The following is a 16,343-nucleotide window of genomic DNA, read 5'->3' on the forward strand; positions in this document are numbered from 1 at the left end:
TTATACTTTGATACAGGCATAGCCAAGGTGACTCTGGTAGGAAAAGAGGGGCAGTGGTTCTTGGGACATCCCAATGGGAATTTCATTTGAGCAGTTGAGAAGGAAGTCATATAGGGAACTTAATGGAGAGGGATGAGGCTAGATTTTCAGTTTTTTGGTCAAAAGAATAGAATATTTGCTTCAGTAGAAAGTGTCTTAGTTCTGGAGTAAGGACCTGAGTTTGAATCCCTGTCCTTCAACAACTAATACTGTGGCCTAAATAACGTCACTTATCTTTAAAAGCAATATAATATAGTAGAGAGTGTATGTACCATTTGGAGTCAAGACCTAGGTTCAAATCCCAGCTTAGATACTTACAATCTATGTGTCCTCTGCAAGTCACTTACCCTCTCTAGACTCAGTTTTATCATGTGTAAAATGAAGGGACCAACCTTGATGTGATGGTTCCTTCCACCTTTAACTCTGTGATTTAAAACGAGGACATTAGATTAAGTGGCCTCTGAAGTCCTGACCAATACTGTTCCTCCCTATTCCTCTAATTTAGATCAGCCTCACAAATACACTGGAGTTTCACTTGAATACTATGCTCAGAGTTTGTGATGAGGAACTGCTATCTAGATTAAAATGAATTACTTTGCTTACTTTAGCAATTCAGTTTCTTTGGATGGTGTCTAAGATGATTACTCCATATACGAATGTAAAATTTGCCCTACAGTGATGACAGCAGAGTTTCAGTCTAAGTCTAGAAACAGGGAAAGAGCCCACACTTGGTTTTCTTTAACCAGCCCACTCTATCTTCAGAACATACATATACATGTATTTGAGATTAGTCTAGAGAATCCATATGGAATGTGATAACTCTCCCAGTCTTCATGATGAGATTTATGCGGAGAACTTTACTAGAAGGGGACACCTGCCATGGAGCTGGGCATGTAACCTGGACCCTGCTGAAGTCCTCTGCTGAGGTTATGCGCCTTGCTGATTGGTCCCCAGTGATTGGGGCTACCTTGAAAATGACTGGCAAATGGCAAATGGGAAGTTCTGCTTTTATTGGAGGAACTTCCCCAATCAGAGTTTACAGGAGTAAAGAGAAATGGCTCCAGTCTCCCTTTAAGTCTTTCACCCTCTTTCCAGCTCTCTTACCTTTTGACTCCAATCTGACAATGGTCCAAACTTTGTGACTTTTTTTTATTTTTTACTTAAAAAAACATTAATTTTCTCTTCTTTCCATATGCCAATATGCTGTAACATTCTCAAGTGTAATTGGCCAGATATTCCTTCATCATGCATATGTTCTGGGATTAGAACTAGATACGTAATTTCATTGGCTTTGGGAAGTTCTGGGTGAAAGAAATTCCTCCTCCTAATGCAGACTGACATCTTCTTTACAGCATGTAGTTTTAGAGAGTTGCCCTGGGCATGGAAAGATTAAATGACCTTCCCACAGCCACACAAGAAGTGTGTGTCACAAGAGGGACACGAACCTAGGTCTTCCTGTATATGGGTTGGCTCACTAGCCACTGTGCCACACTAAAATCTATATTAAAAAAAAAAAAAACAGTACTTATTTGATCAGATTGAATGACCTGGTAGTTATTGGCCAAAGATGCTGTGATTACTGCAGCCTACCCAGAGCAGCCAGCCACTGAATATCTCTAATATTGGATCCATTGAGGATTTGTTATAAGTCCATTGTCCCTACCCAATTCCTAATGAAGTCCCAGTCATTTTTCTCTTCTTTCTTACCAATATTTTCAGCTCTGTTGTGCATGCTTTTTTCACATTTTTCTCCTAAAATCTCCCTATTTATAGCTTTAAAATTCTGGCATTATGGACTTCATTTTGTCATGTGCTTCAGACTCTTTTCCCTTGCCCACTTAACACATAAGGATATGCAGTAACACAAGCAAAGAAGAACTTGAGAAGTGACTGTAGCTGAGGCATCATAAGATGGCAACAATATCCCTTCTGTGATTCCCTATGTCTCCCCCCTTCCCTACCCCATTCTATTCCTGCCAGATGGACCTCAAAGAATAGTCTTGCCTTGATCATGGGAGCTGTTATTATAGTAAAGGAGGAAAAAAGGCAGTGAGGTAGCATAAGCATAGATGGAGTTCCAGCCTAGAAATGGAAGATTCTGGGTTCAAATAAGGCTTCAGATACTTCCTAGCTGTGTGACCCTTGGAAGTCACTTAACCCCCACTGCCTAGCCTTTACTGCTCTTCTGACTTAGAATTAATAGAATAGAGGGAACATAAGGGTTTTAAATAAAGGTAGAGGAAGAAAAGAAGGTAGGGGAGGAAGGCGGTGCTTGTCTAAGGACTAGGTCCTACCTAAGACATGAGTGGTATCAAAGATCCCACTCTGATTTCCCCCAGTCTATGAAAATTACAAATCAAATGTACAAATGAAGATTTCGTGAGTAAGGCTTGCCAAAATCTTTTAAAAGTTGCTAATGTTGGCTTTACAGATCTGCCTTTCTGGTTTTGTTTTTGTTTTGGTTTTTTTAATCTTAGGCTCCTGGCATCTATTTAATTTACTGCTTTTGGAATATGTAATTCATATACTTCAGTCATGTATAGAGGATGAGGAGGAAGAGGAAGATGGGAGCAATCTCAAGGAAATGCAGCCAAATGACACATCTCCCCTTCAGTCCACTCAGGAGCCTTTGCAAAGTCCTGATTCTTCACCAATTAAGCAGCATAGAAGCCAAGACAATGACGATGAACCACCTCGGGTCACTCTGAAACACATTAGCCAGAGTGATGTTTGTCTGAGCAGTGTTATCCTTAAGGTCATGGGATTTCTGGTGGACACTGCTACAGGCAATAAGGTAAAATCACCAGTGTGTGGCACTAAAACAAATTTATATTGCCTAATGAATGGAAATTTAAATCTACATGGGTTAGGACAAAAATGGGAGAGATGGGAGGAAAGCTGTAAATAGGAGCAATAGTTGATTGATGTAGTTGGCAATGGAGAACCACTTCCTGTTATCCCCAAAAGAGTGGAATTGTCCATTTCTAATACTAATTTGTAAAGCTGTTATACATGTATTTTGGATATTGACATATTTATCACATCTCCTTTTTAGACCCAGGTGTTCCACTTTCAGCAACTGACACCTTAAATTTAACATTAAGGGAAGTCTCACCCTGAAGTGAATGAAGGAGGAAAAGTTTTATTATCTTTTGCAGAAGTGATTATAATATAAAGATAAAAGGACATCAATAAAAGTTATTTTCTTTATGTTATTTGAGACCACAAATGGCAGGCTACAATTTACTAATTCTGTTCCACCAATAATCAATAATATCCAAAGAAAGAAAATTGCAAAAGAAAATTGTAATATGAAACTTTCTATCCCTGCTGTCAAAATAACCAGAGATGTTCTATAAATTTTCCCACCTAAAGCAATACCCAGTCTGAGTTTTTCAATTCATGGACAAGTGATATAGGATCTTGGACATCGAGCTGGAAAGGAATTTATAATCCATCTAGTCCCACACTCTCCTTTAATTGATGAGAAAACTGAGGCTTAGGTGAAATGACTTACTCAAGGTCACACAAGCAATCATACAATGAGTAACCTACTTTCTGGGAATAATCTGTTCCCTCATTTTGAGGGAAATGAAGCACTCAAAAGGCCAGGAGAGGTTTTCACAGGCTGACACAACAGTGTACACTGAACTAGCTTTGGACTGGGCTCCTGCGGAACCTTGGAATTCACTTTAAGACAAATTTCCAACCCCAACCTCAGAGAGACATCTGCCTTAGTGGTCCCTCCCACCTCTTCCCCTGCATTCCACCCCTTGATCATAAACAGAATCCTGTAGGTAGCCTTCAGAGAAGAAGTCAAGCTCATCTTCACACCCCAGGAAGTATCTCTATCCTCCATCAACTGGGGAAGAGTAGGGGATGGAGAACTCTAGCAACTATACTTCTGCTTGTGCCTGTCTTATAAGCACAGAAAGCAATGCTGCTCTCCCTCCTGGCCCAAGGTTATACTCTGGAACCAAAAGAGGGGAATTGGAGTATAGTTTAAGAGCTTTTTACATGTCTGGAGGTTTTAAAAAATTGTTAAAGGGTCTCAGGCTAAATTAGGAAACTGCATGTATGAAGAGTAGTAACCCGGTCCTGCCAATGGTAATATCACAGCTTAGGGATCTGATGCTTACTGTCAAGGAAATTATATTTAATGAGCACTTGTTTATTATTATTCCTGAATAAAAATGGCTTATTTTGCTTTATAGTTACAAAGTACTATATTGCCTCCTTTATTCCTGAAAACAACCTTGAAGGGACCATTATTTTTATTATCCCCCATTTTATAGATAAGGAAAGTCAGATTCAAACAAATTAAATGACTTGGCCAATGTCTCACAATTAGTACATGCCAGAACCAGGACCCTAAGCCAAGTATTCCTATTTCTTTCTTCCAGAACACATTAAAGCTTCCTTCAATCCTCAAAGCAACTCTGTCTCACAATTAGTATATACCAGAGTCAAGACTATAATCCAAGTATTCCAGTTTCTTTCCTCTAGACCACATTATGGCTTCCTGATTTCACCATTTTCTTTTTTCTTAAACCTTTATCTTTTGTCTTAGAGTTGATATTAGTTATAAGTTCCAATGCAGAAGTCTACTTCTTTTCCAGTAAAGACTCTCCTGTATTTGCTACCTCAACCATCCTTCAATTAGCCATAGTGTAAACCTTAAAATTTCTTAGACTTATAAATGTTGGAAATTTCACCATTGGGAAATTTCATACTTGAAAAATTTCCTATTGATAGTGGGAACTCTATTGGAATGTGAACCCCATTGGCATGGGAGGTTCCTCCTCCTCCCTTCTTAAGATTACTTTAGGACAGAAACCTTTCCTGAACAATGGAAAGGGCTTTGACCTATGCTTAAGCATAGAACAGGAATTTCTTTGAGTCATGATTGATTTTAGAATTGATACAATAGAGATACTTGGAATGACAGAACCAGGTCTTGGAAATTACAATCTCCACCCTACTCAGTCCTAACAGGATTTAGGAAGGGCTGCAGCATAGATCAAAATTTAATTATTCCAATCTCTACCCTACTCAGGGTAACAGGATTTAGGAAGGGCTGTAGCACAGGATCAAGATTTAATTATTTGAGAATATGACCTTCAACAGACATGTGCAAAGCCACAGACCTCTGGGCTGTCCTGGGTTAAGGTAGAGCCACCATTGGCACAGGGAAGACATGGACAGTGATTGGTAGATGGTAGATGGTAGAGAACTGAGGGGAGGGAACTTGGATGGTTTCCTTAAAGATAGAGGTGTCTGAGGACTGGGGGGTTGGTTGGAGAGGTGTTGCTTTGAGAGTCGGCTCTGAAGGAAGCTGGAGGTGGAGGCCCCTGAGATTGTTTCTCCATTTTGGTCACACAAGTAATAGGGACTGATCTCTTTTCTTTGCCCCAGCTATCTAAGGGCTTGGGCCTTTTGGCCCAGCCTAAACAGAAGAGGTATTTAAGCCCTATTCCCTTCTCTCCCCTTTCTCTCTCCCTCTCTCTCTCTATCTCTAATACCTTTCTTCATCCTATTTGTAATTAAACTCCATAAAAGGTTGACGGCTGACTTGAGTTTTCATTTAGGAATTACATAGCTGAATTCCTTGGCGACCTTAAATTAATATATATCAGTCTTTTAAAGTGATTTCCTTGTCACATTGTGGCTGACCACACGGGAGTGTGGTCCCAATGGTGAAATTTCCAACATTTATAAGTCTAAGAAATTTTAAGGTTTACAATAGGCAAGCACTTATTAAGCACCTGATAGGTATCAGGCACTGTATTAGGCACTAAAGATCCAAAAAAAAAAATGGAACAGATCTTAGTTGTTCATTCAGTGGTTCCCACCAAACTGATGAAGGCAACCACACACAGTCAGGACACAATACATACACGGACCCCAGGGTTTTGTTTTATTGTAAATCTTTTAGGATGAAATCTCCAGGGATGCTTTGTATATAAAATCAGGAATTCTTTTAATATTACATATTAAAATTCTAAATTTTATGGGATCATAGATGTAGGACAGATTTAAGTCCAAACCCTTCATTTTATGGATAAGGCAACCAGAGCCCAGAGAAGTTTAGTGATTTGTCCAAGGTCACATGGATATAAATAGTAACATTTGAACCTAACTCCTCCAACTTCAGAGGCAATGTTCTTTTTTTTTTTAACCTTTACCTTCCCTTTTAGACTCAATACTGTGTATTGGTTCTAAGGCAGAAGAGTGGTGAGGGCTAGGCAATGGGGATTAAGTGACTTGCCCAGGGTCACACAGATAGGAAGTGTCTGAGACCAGATTTGAACCCAGGACCTCCCATCTCTAAGCCTGATTCTCAATCCACTAAGCCACCTAGCTGCCCCGAGCAGTATTCTTTATATATATTTTTTCCCAATTTCTTTTAAAGATAATTTTTAACAGTTTTCTAAAATTTCAAGTTCCAAATTCTCTCTCTTTCTTCCATCCTCCCTCTCTGAGACAGTAATCAATTTGATATGGGTTATATATGTGACATCATTCAAGACATAGTTCCATATTGGCCATGTTGTGGAAGAAGACACATACAGGAAAATATAGTGAAAAATAGTAGACTTCATTCCAACTCCATCATTTCTTGAAGTGGAAAGCATTTTTCATGAATCCTTTGGAATTGTCTTGGATCCCTGAATTGTTCAGTATTCTTTTTACTTAAAAAGAGAACTGAGGAGTAGTTAGTACCTGGCACAGTAGTGCCAGGTCTGAAGTCTGGAGGGCCTGGACTAAAATGTGGCCTCTCACACTTCCTAGCTGTGTGACCCTGGGCAAGTCACAACTCCAGTTGCCCAGCTGTTAAGATTAAAATTCAAGGCCAAACTGTGGCAGGTAAAAATTAGTTTTACTCTAGTAGTATTATATTTTTAAAGGTTTATGTAAGATTAAGAGCTTAAGAAAATACAAGTAAGAAAAGCATGTGTCTAGGCCCAGAGAGCCCATTCACAACCACTCACTTCTTGCCTGCTAGGTAGAGAGCCACGTGTGCTCCGAAGTGGAAGTAGGAAGAGCCCCAGTAGGCTTTAGTTTAAATAGAAATTTTTGATCTCACCCAGATGAGGATCTCAGTGAGATTACAAAGCATTCTGAGAACCAGAGCAAGGACTTTTGGGGATTGGAGTCCAGGGTTCAAGTCTCCATTTTTACACAGCCCTTACCACTTTTCTACCTTCGATCAATATTTGGTATTGGTTCTAAGACAGAAAAGGGTTTAAAAGAGAATTGAAGTGAATATACAGGAGTATTCACCCCACAAATAATTGTAAATTCTATCCATTCCCACCCCCAACCCCCAGTGCACTAAATGACATTTGATGAAAACAAATTTGATTTTCATACATTTTTCAGGTAATTATTCATTTTACAGATTAATTTATGCTATACTTCTCTAAGTTTATTGACTTTGTTCTGTCTTTTAATGGCTAGAATGTCTTTTAAACTGGAGGAAAAATAGAAGTTCCATGGAATTCTCAGGACAGCATGTACTTTTTAATTAAAAGTATATACCAGGCAAGGCAGCTAGGTGGTACAGTGGATAAAGTGCCAGCCCTGGAGTCAGTAAGATTCATTATCTTGAGCTCAACTCTGCCCTCAGACACGTATTATCTGTGTGACCTTGGGCAAGTCATTTTACCCTGTTTACCTCAGTTTATTCATCTGTCAAGTGAGCTGAAGAAGGAAATGGCAAACCACTTCAGTATCTTTGCCAAGAAAACCCCAGATGGGGTTAGGAAAAATTGGACATGATTGAAATGACTGAACAACAACAGTGTGCTAGGCTGAGAATAGAAAAACAAAGAATGTAGTGATCCTGACTCATTCATGCTTTGGTTTCTACCAAACAGACAAATGTAGCAGTGCATACTTGTGATGCACAAAATACATGCACAACCAGGGTTTCATCTTACTGCAATTAGTGTGTATACCATAATTATCATTCCACATATTTCAAGGAATATTCAAATGCCACAAAATTCCAGTGCAACAGAATAATCTGGGGAATTTTCCCCACCCCAATTCTGCTTCAAGCTTTTCTAGAAGTTCATTATCATTGAATTCAAGCAGCTTCATGAGAATAGTTAATGGTATTCAATATTTAATTGGAATAGATAATAAATCAAGATAAGCAATTGAATCTTCTATAACCCAATACTGGGGCAGCTCTAGATGGCTCAGTGAATATAGGAATAGAACTGGAGTCAGAAAGACATGGGTTCAAATGTGACCCTACATACTTATTCTAGAATTTTAGAGTAAAAAAAATACTTCCTAGGGCACTTAGTCCAATCTTTCCATTTTACAGATTCGGATGTAAAACTGCTTTTCTTTGTTTAATGGAAAGTCAGAAGAAAACATGGTTTCAATTTCCAACATATTTGTTTAGTCATTTTCAGTCATGTCTGACTCTTTTTGATGCCATTTGAGATTTTCTTGGCAAAAAGATTGGAGCAGTTTGCACTTAGCAGCTTAGCACTGTACAGCTTAGCAGCTCAGCTGCCTGAGACCCAATATACAGAATCATGGAATTCTAGTTAGAAGGTACCTCAATGGCAATCTAGTCTAACTCATACCTCACACATATTGACCCATTCTCTACTTGGTGACTTCCAAAGGGAAAACCCACCACGTTCCAGGGTAGCTTATTAAGACAACTCTGCTTATTAAGAACATTTTCTTGATTTCAAGCCTAAATTAATCCTTCTACAGCTTTCATTCACTACTACTACAGTTGCCCTGTAGAACCAAAAATATGAATCTTATCCCTCTACAATAAGATAACCCTTTAGATCCTTGAAAAGAGCTATTATGTCCCTGCCATGTTCTCTTCTTCAGGCTAAACAACTTCATTCCTTTATATCTAGGTGATATTTGAAATTTGTATAGCAAAACTATCCTTTTTATAAAAAATGTATCATGCCCCCATACATTTTTCATAAAACAATCTATTCTGATAATTTTCTTAGTTCATATTTTCTTCAAATAAATTTAAGAACTTATTAAAATATTTATAACAAAAAACAAATCTTAAACATACACAATAACAAGTATTTGTTATAATTTTTCCAAAATTTTATAATTCTAAGTGATTAACAATAAGAATAATATTCCTATAATGTGTGAGCTATTTTTTTACCTCAAGGTTTCTGAAAATGTGTTTTCATTAGTTATTGCTAATCAGGATAGATATTTTGGCTTTAGAAGAGCTACCGAAGAAAACTCCACTTTGATTAAATGTTATATGTTAGAAGCAAGAGATACGAAAAAAATATAAATCTCTTTGTTTCTTAAACCAGAAAATTCTTCAGTCACCCATAGCCAAAGCACTAATATTTCCCGGTTTAACTGCTTATTTCAATGTTGCTTGGTGGAATAAGTTCAAATGTATCCTTTCTGTCCATGGCAGCTAGGCTCCATAACCGTTAATATTTAGAAATGTTGAAGTCTTTAAAATAAAATAAAAATGTGTTTTATAGGCTAGTCAGGTGTCTTTAATTTCACTCTTTAAATTGGGAAATCTATTTCCTCCTCAAGACAAGCTTTTTATTTTTTCTTGTGATCTCTTATTTAGCTCTAAAAAATCTAAAAATAATCATAGAGACCCCTGTCATAAATGAGATGAGAATAAGCTATGCAAGTTATATTATAACAATTCAGCACCATTGAAAAATATTTCCAACTGTTTAATTTCACATAATAATAATTTTACTGCTTTTTGGAGGGTATTGTTCATTTCTTGAAAGACAATTTAATTAAGGTACCAAATATTACTCTTATAGCATCTTAATGGTATGAACTCATTCCTCCTTCTTGAGTCAAGTGATTATCTATGTAACATGAAATGCCACATTTTAAATTCATGTTCCTGGGACTGAAATTTGTTTCATATTAGTTAAGATACCTCTGTGCAGTATCCAATATAATTTTTCCACAGGCAAAGTAATAAATCTTTTTTCCATTGACTCAGAATATTTATGTAATCAAGTGACTTTGTTTAACTAAATATGCTGCTTTATCTCTTGCAATGAAAAACAGGAAAGTTTTAGTTTCTCAATTATTGTGATCAATTTTGTGATTTTTTTGGTGATCAATTGATCACAATGATCTTTAGGCATCTCCTTCCCATTACCTTCTTTGCAAAGAAGAATCATTCAAAACTGCTTAAAAACAAACAAACAAACAAAATGCTTTACCTTCCATCTTAGAATAAATATTGTATATTGGTTTTAAGGCAGAAGAGTTGTAAGGACTAGTCAATTGAGGTTAAGTGACTTGCCCACAGTCACACAGCTAGGAAATATCAGAGGCCAAAGTTGAACCCAGAACTCTCACCTGGCTCACAGTCCACTGAGTCACCTTGCTGCCCCCCAAAGTTGCTTTACATATGATTAATTAAGCATCATTTGGACCATGTCAATAGCATCAATGTTTGTCCTATTAAAGGAAAGGAAGCTTTTTGTATTTAACAAAATTCAACAGGACTAGCAGACCTTTTGATGTGACAGGCATGGTTTGTGAAAAAGTTTGTCTTTGCTTGTTAAAAACATTGAATTTTCTCCAGAAAAAAATAGCTTGTCCTGACACTGTAGTCTGTGCATGCAATTTGAAAATAGCATGTCAGTTTATTAGGTTTAATGCTTTCTCATCACACAAAGCAAACACGGCAGTTTTGACTTTCCACCAACTACAATATGAATCCCTCTGATAAAGATGGTAAAATGTATTTGCTAAATTTGAGCTCCTTACTTCAAGTTTCTGCATTTGCATACTCCACCTGCCTCTATTGTCTTTGCTTATACTAACTTCTGTTACTTCAGTGGGTTTCCTCTTCAAAACAGTTAAGTTTTTTAAATTCTTTCTTTTATTTTTAAAACCCTTATCTTCCATCTTAAAATCAACACTGTGTATTGGTTGCAAGGCAGATTTCTTGGTGCTAAAGGCTAGGCCACTTGTCCATGGTCACACAATTGGGAAGTTACTGAGGTCAAATTTGAACCCAGAATCTCCCATTTCTGGAACTGTCTCTTAATCCATTGAACCACCTAGCTGCCCCCAAACCCTTACCTTCCGTCTTAGAATTTAAGTGTGAGTTCCAAGGCAGAAGAGTGGTAAGGGCTAGGCAATATATATATATATATGTATATATATATATATATATGTATGTATGTATATCCATTTAGCCACCTTGCTGCCCTGAGATGCTTTAAAAAACAATTGGAAAAAACCCTTCTTTTCTGTCTTAGTAACAGCTCTAAGACACAAGGGCAAGGGCAAGACAAATGAGAGTAAATGACTTATCTGGGGTCATCAAATCAGATATGTTTTGATCTAAGAAGCATTATTAGAAAAAATAAAAAGTTTAAGACTATTAAATGTAAATTAGATTGCTAGACATTTGAAATCATTCTCTGTAACTGCTCTTAAGATATTTTCTTAATTAATTTTTTAAACTTGTTACTCTACCCCCAAGTCACTAAACTCTGCATTCCCTTTGACCTAGAAATACCAGAAAGAGTCCATATATAGGGAAAAAATTTATAGTGGCTTTTTTTGTCATGTCAAAATAACTGGAAACTTAAGTGAATGCCTATCAATTTTGAGATTATAGTATGTAATGGAATGTAATTGACTAAAGGAATAGTTTCAAAGAAACCTGGATAATCTTTGTATGAGTTGATGCAGGATGAGTAAAGTAGAACCAGGAGAACTATTTATTCAATAAAAACAACATTGTAAGAAAAGGGAAAAATAGTTTTAAAAGACTTAAGAACACCTGTCATGATGCACAGTAACCCAGAGGCTTGATGATGAAGCAGTCTAGCCAAATCCAGAGAGTGTTAATGGACCAACTATGCAGAACAAGATACACATTTTTGGACAAGACAATTGAGAGAATTTGTTCTGCCTGACTGTGCTTACTTATTACAATGATTTTGTCCCCGCTCTACTCCCAGTGAAAGAGGGAGGTGACGGGCAGCTATGTGGCTTAGTGGATAATGATCCAGGCCTGGAGTCAAAAGGGCCTGGATTCAAATCTGGTTGGTATCAAATATTTCCTAGCTGTGTCACTTAACCACAATTCCCTACCTCTTACTACTCTTCTCCCTTGGAACCTGATACTTGTATCTATTCTAAGATAGAAGGCAAGGGTATCGAGTGAAAAAAGAAAGGGAAAACAAAAGAAAAGAAGGGAAGAGAAAAGAAAGAGGGATGTGAAAGAGAAAATAAATACTAAATTACTTGTTAACTGAAAAACATTTAATTTTAAAAAGATAACTTTTTTTGAAACTATAGTACTGTATTTGCAAAATGATGACAATAAGAAATACAGTGGATTTTGTTATTCATTTGTTTCAGTCTTGTCCAACTCTTCATGACCCTATTTGGAGTTTTCTTGGCAAAGATACTGAAATGGTTTACCATTTCCCTCTCCAGTTCATTTTACAGATGAGGAAACTGAGGCAAACAGGGTGAAGTGACTTGCCCAGGGTCACACAACTAGTAAGTATCAGAGGCCAGATCCGAACTCAGGAGAATGAGTCTTTGAAAGCAACAGTTTGACTTCAGGCTCATCATTGAGCCACCTAGCTGCTCCCAATGCAATGAGTACTATGATACTGTTAACTTCAACACAAATATTGTTTAACTTTGATGTAAAAATTGTATACATTTTATGTTCAAATGTAGCAAAAAATGCAAAAAACCACAATTAATGAACCTATACCAACTCAATTGTGATGATGGCAACATTTAGATTCAACCTGCACTTACTCAAATTTGGCCACAGTTAAGCATGCCATATTAAATAACCATCATGAATAAATAATTCAGTGTCAGAGCAAATTCTCCATGTTGGTCTTACTTGAATTGATTTTATTTGAACTCTGTTTCCATTGGGGGATAGATATATTTATATAGCAATTGTTTGAGAAAATATTCAGTAATTTTGGCCATTGCCATTGGCCCTGTGGGGGCAAGCTTCAAGAGTTTAAAAAAAAAGATCTGTCAAATATAATGGATTCCAAACCTCTCATCATTCTGGTTTCTCTCCTCTGGACACTTCTGTTTATCAAAATCTTTCCTAAACTGCAAATTAAACAAAGATAGAAAATTAAACTAAATTCTAAATTTAAATTAAAACAAAATTGAACAAAACAATAATCCAACAAAATACAATAGAAATGAAACAACGAGGGCAAAGTATAGAGGAACTTTTATTATTCTTGGAAGCCGTACCACTCTCAGGACAGTACAAAATCACATTAGTTTTTTTGGCTTCCATTTCATACCACTCAGATTGTATTTAGAGTCCTCTAAAAATCCCAGATCTTTTTCAGATAAAGCACTATCTAGCCATGCCTTTTATTTGTGAGGTTAATTTTTTTAACTATGTGTAATGCTTTTCATTTATCTATATTGAATTTATTCTTATTTAATTTAGCCCATTGCTATTAAGATTTTTTTTAAATCCCAGCTCAGTCATCCAGAGCATTAACTATCTCTTCTAGCTTTATGTCATCTGTACATATGTTTGCAAGCTATCTTTGCCTTTATCCAAGTCATTGGTTAAAAAAACAGCTTTGGACACTTACTATGCTATATGGCTCAGTGGATAGAGTGATAGGCCTGAAGTCAAGAAGACCTGAGTTCAAATGTGGCCTCAGACAGTAGCTGTGTGATACTGGGCAAATAAGTCACCTAAACCTGCTCTGCCTTAGTTTTCTCAACAGTAAAATAAGGATAATAATAGCACCTACCTTCCAGGGTTGTTGCAAGGAACAAATGAGATAATATTTGTGCTTGGAAATTAGTAGGTGTTTAATAAATGCTTATTCCCTTCCCCTTTCTCCCACATCAACAAGTGGTTTAATCTCTCATTTCTTCATTTTTTAAATGGAGATAATGTTACCCATAGTACAGTTACTGTGATACTCAAAAAATAATGTACTTCAAATGGGAAAAAATTAATAATAATGACTTGTACTACTTTGCAAACCTTAACGTGTTAAGTGTCATTTATCATTCTAGGCTCCTGGCTTGGTTATAGAATCTTAAAGATTCTGCCATCCAGAAGTTCTTATTTCAATTACTTCATTTTCATTACTCAGCATTTAGACTCTTCAAGAAAACCCACCCAGTTGCTTTCCAAGTTCACTGGTGACCTAATTAACATTCCACTAATTTGTACACACAAAATTGCTTTAGTCTTTTAAAAAATCCACTAGATAATTTAATCTTGTTATGCCTGCATTATAGCTTCTGTCATGCTCTCTGGATTTCTATGTAGAGATGTCTCTTCTAGTAATATAAAAAGGCATAATATAGTTGGCCATAATGATATAATTTCAATATGGTGGAACAATATATGATATGCACATAAAAGACAGAGAGAGAGAGAGAAAGAAGGAAGGAAGGAAGGAAGGAAGGAAGGAAGGAAGGAAGGAAGGAAGGAAGGAAGGAAGGAAGGAAGGAAGGAAGGAAGGAAGGAAGGAAGGAAGGAAGGAAGGAAGGAAGGAAGGAAGGAAGGAAGGAAGGAAGGAAGGAAGGAAGGAAGGAAGGAAGGAAGGAAGGAAGGAAGGAAAATCTCTCTCACTTCTCTTCTTTGGCCCTGACCTGTGGTTTGACTGGTTCCAGGACCTCTCCAATAAGAAAACTTTTTCTACCAATAAAGACTGAGCAACTATTCTACACCTGTTGGTCAGAGAGTAATTAGGGGCACTTAAAGATTACATAGAGGTAACCTGTCAAGTTCCAATTTTGGAAAGAGTGCTGGGAATTTGGATTCAGAGGAGCTAGGCTGTAATATCCAACACTTCCTAGCTGTGTTGACCTTGGGTAAGTCACTTAAACTCTAGAAGCCTCAGTTACCTCATCTGTACGTAACCTCCTGCAGTTACATATTAATATTTTCATGAGAAGGAGATTGGAAACTGAGGGAAGATGGATAGAGAAGAGAGAAATTGAGAGATAGAGACAAAGGAATCAAGACTTGGAGACAAGGAGTTAAAAAATATGGGCTCTATCATGCATGCCCCTCTGATGGAATTGAGAGAGAGCTCTACACGTGTCTCCAAACTTTTATTGGAAAATTTAGGAATGTGGAGTGGGAGGTAGCTAATGAACATGTGACATGGCATAGGCTTTAACATTGCCTCACTTGATAATTGCATAACCAAAGAGGAGGAGGTTGATCAAACATGTGACTTGGTAAGGAATGTGGTCTAACAAAGTGGGAGCTAGGACCCTGTGGCAAATAATGTCCTGCTCATGAATTATTTTGTCCTTTGGATTGAAGATTTGGAAATACAATAATCAATAAGCAACATGACCATGAGTCTGGTATATGAACACATAAGATACAATATCAATACACCAATAATACTTTCAAGATGCTAATATACCTGGTATGCTACACTGTAATATAATGGTCTTAGTAGACTAGATGACCTGTAAATTTTCTTCCAGCTCTAAATATATGCTCTTATGATAATAGCCTGTATATGTCAGAAGTAGATCTTGAACTAAAGTTACCTCAACTTCCAGGGCAGTTCTCTATCTATAGGGATGTGTTTCAAACAATGTGCCATAGAAATAGTCACTGTTATTATCTTAAAGGGGCAGCTAGGTGACACAGAGGATAAAGTGCTGGACCTAGAGTCAGAAAGACTCATCTTCTCAAATTCAACTCTGGTCTCAGACACTTACAAGTTATGTAATTCTGGGCAAGTCACATAACTCTGTTTGCCTCAGTTTTCTTATCTGTAAAATGAGCTGGAGAAGGAAATGATAAACCACCACAGTATCTCTACCAAGAAAACCCCAAATGGGGTTATGAGGAATAAAACATGACTGAAAAATGTCTGAATAACAACATTATCATAAAAGTCTAGTTCCATCTATATTGTCAGGTAGAGCACATTACAAAGGAGTATCACCCTTCTCTAAACATCATGACCCTTTATTTGTTTGTATAGATTTTCTGCTTATTTATTTGTGTATATATTATATCCTTCTAATAGAAGGTAAACTCCTTGAGACCAAGAATCATTATGTTTTTGTATCTCTAGCATTTAACACAGTGCCTTGCATATAGTAGGTATTTAACAAATACCTAAAGAATTTTATTAATACCTATAATGCCTTTCTCAGGGTTGTTATGATGTTCAAATAACAGAAAAAAATTTTTTTGCAAACCCTAAAGGGCTAGACAAATGTCAGTTATTATTATTCTCAATAATAATATAGAAATAGATTATATAGACCATAAACAA

The 16,343-nt window shown here is 36.8% G+C and overlaps 1 protein-coding gene across 3 annotated transcripts in view; it reads left to right on the forward strand.

The window, feature by feature from the left end:
• The window catches only part of RFX8 (regulatory factor X8), a 140,981-nt gene that overhangs the window by 123,907 nt on the left and 731 nt on the right, over positions 1-16,343 (forward strand). For all 3 annotated transcript variants that reach the window (XM_007501155.3, XM_056808240.1, XM_056808241.1), the window contains one exon: positions 2,517-2,833. In XM_007501155.3, coding sequence (XP_007501217.1) covers positions 2,517-2,833 — 317 coding nt within the window. The remainder of the gene's footprint in view (positions 1-2,516; positions 2,834-16,343) is intronic.

This window comes from Monodelphis domestica, chromosome 8, assembly GCF_027887165.1.
Source record: "Monodelphis domestica isolate mMonDom1 chromosome 8, mMonDom1.pri, whole genome shotgun sequence".
Classification (NCBI taxonomy): Eukaryota; Metazoa; Chordata; class Mammalia; order Didelphimorphia; family Didelphidae; genus Monodelphis; species Monodelphis domestica.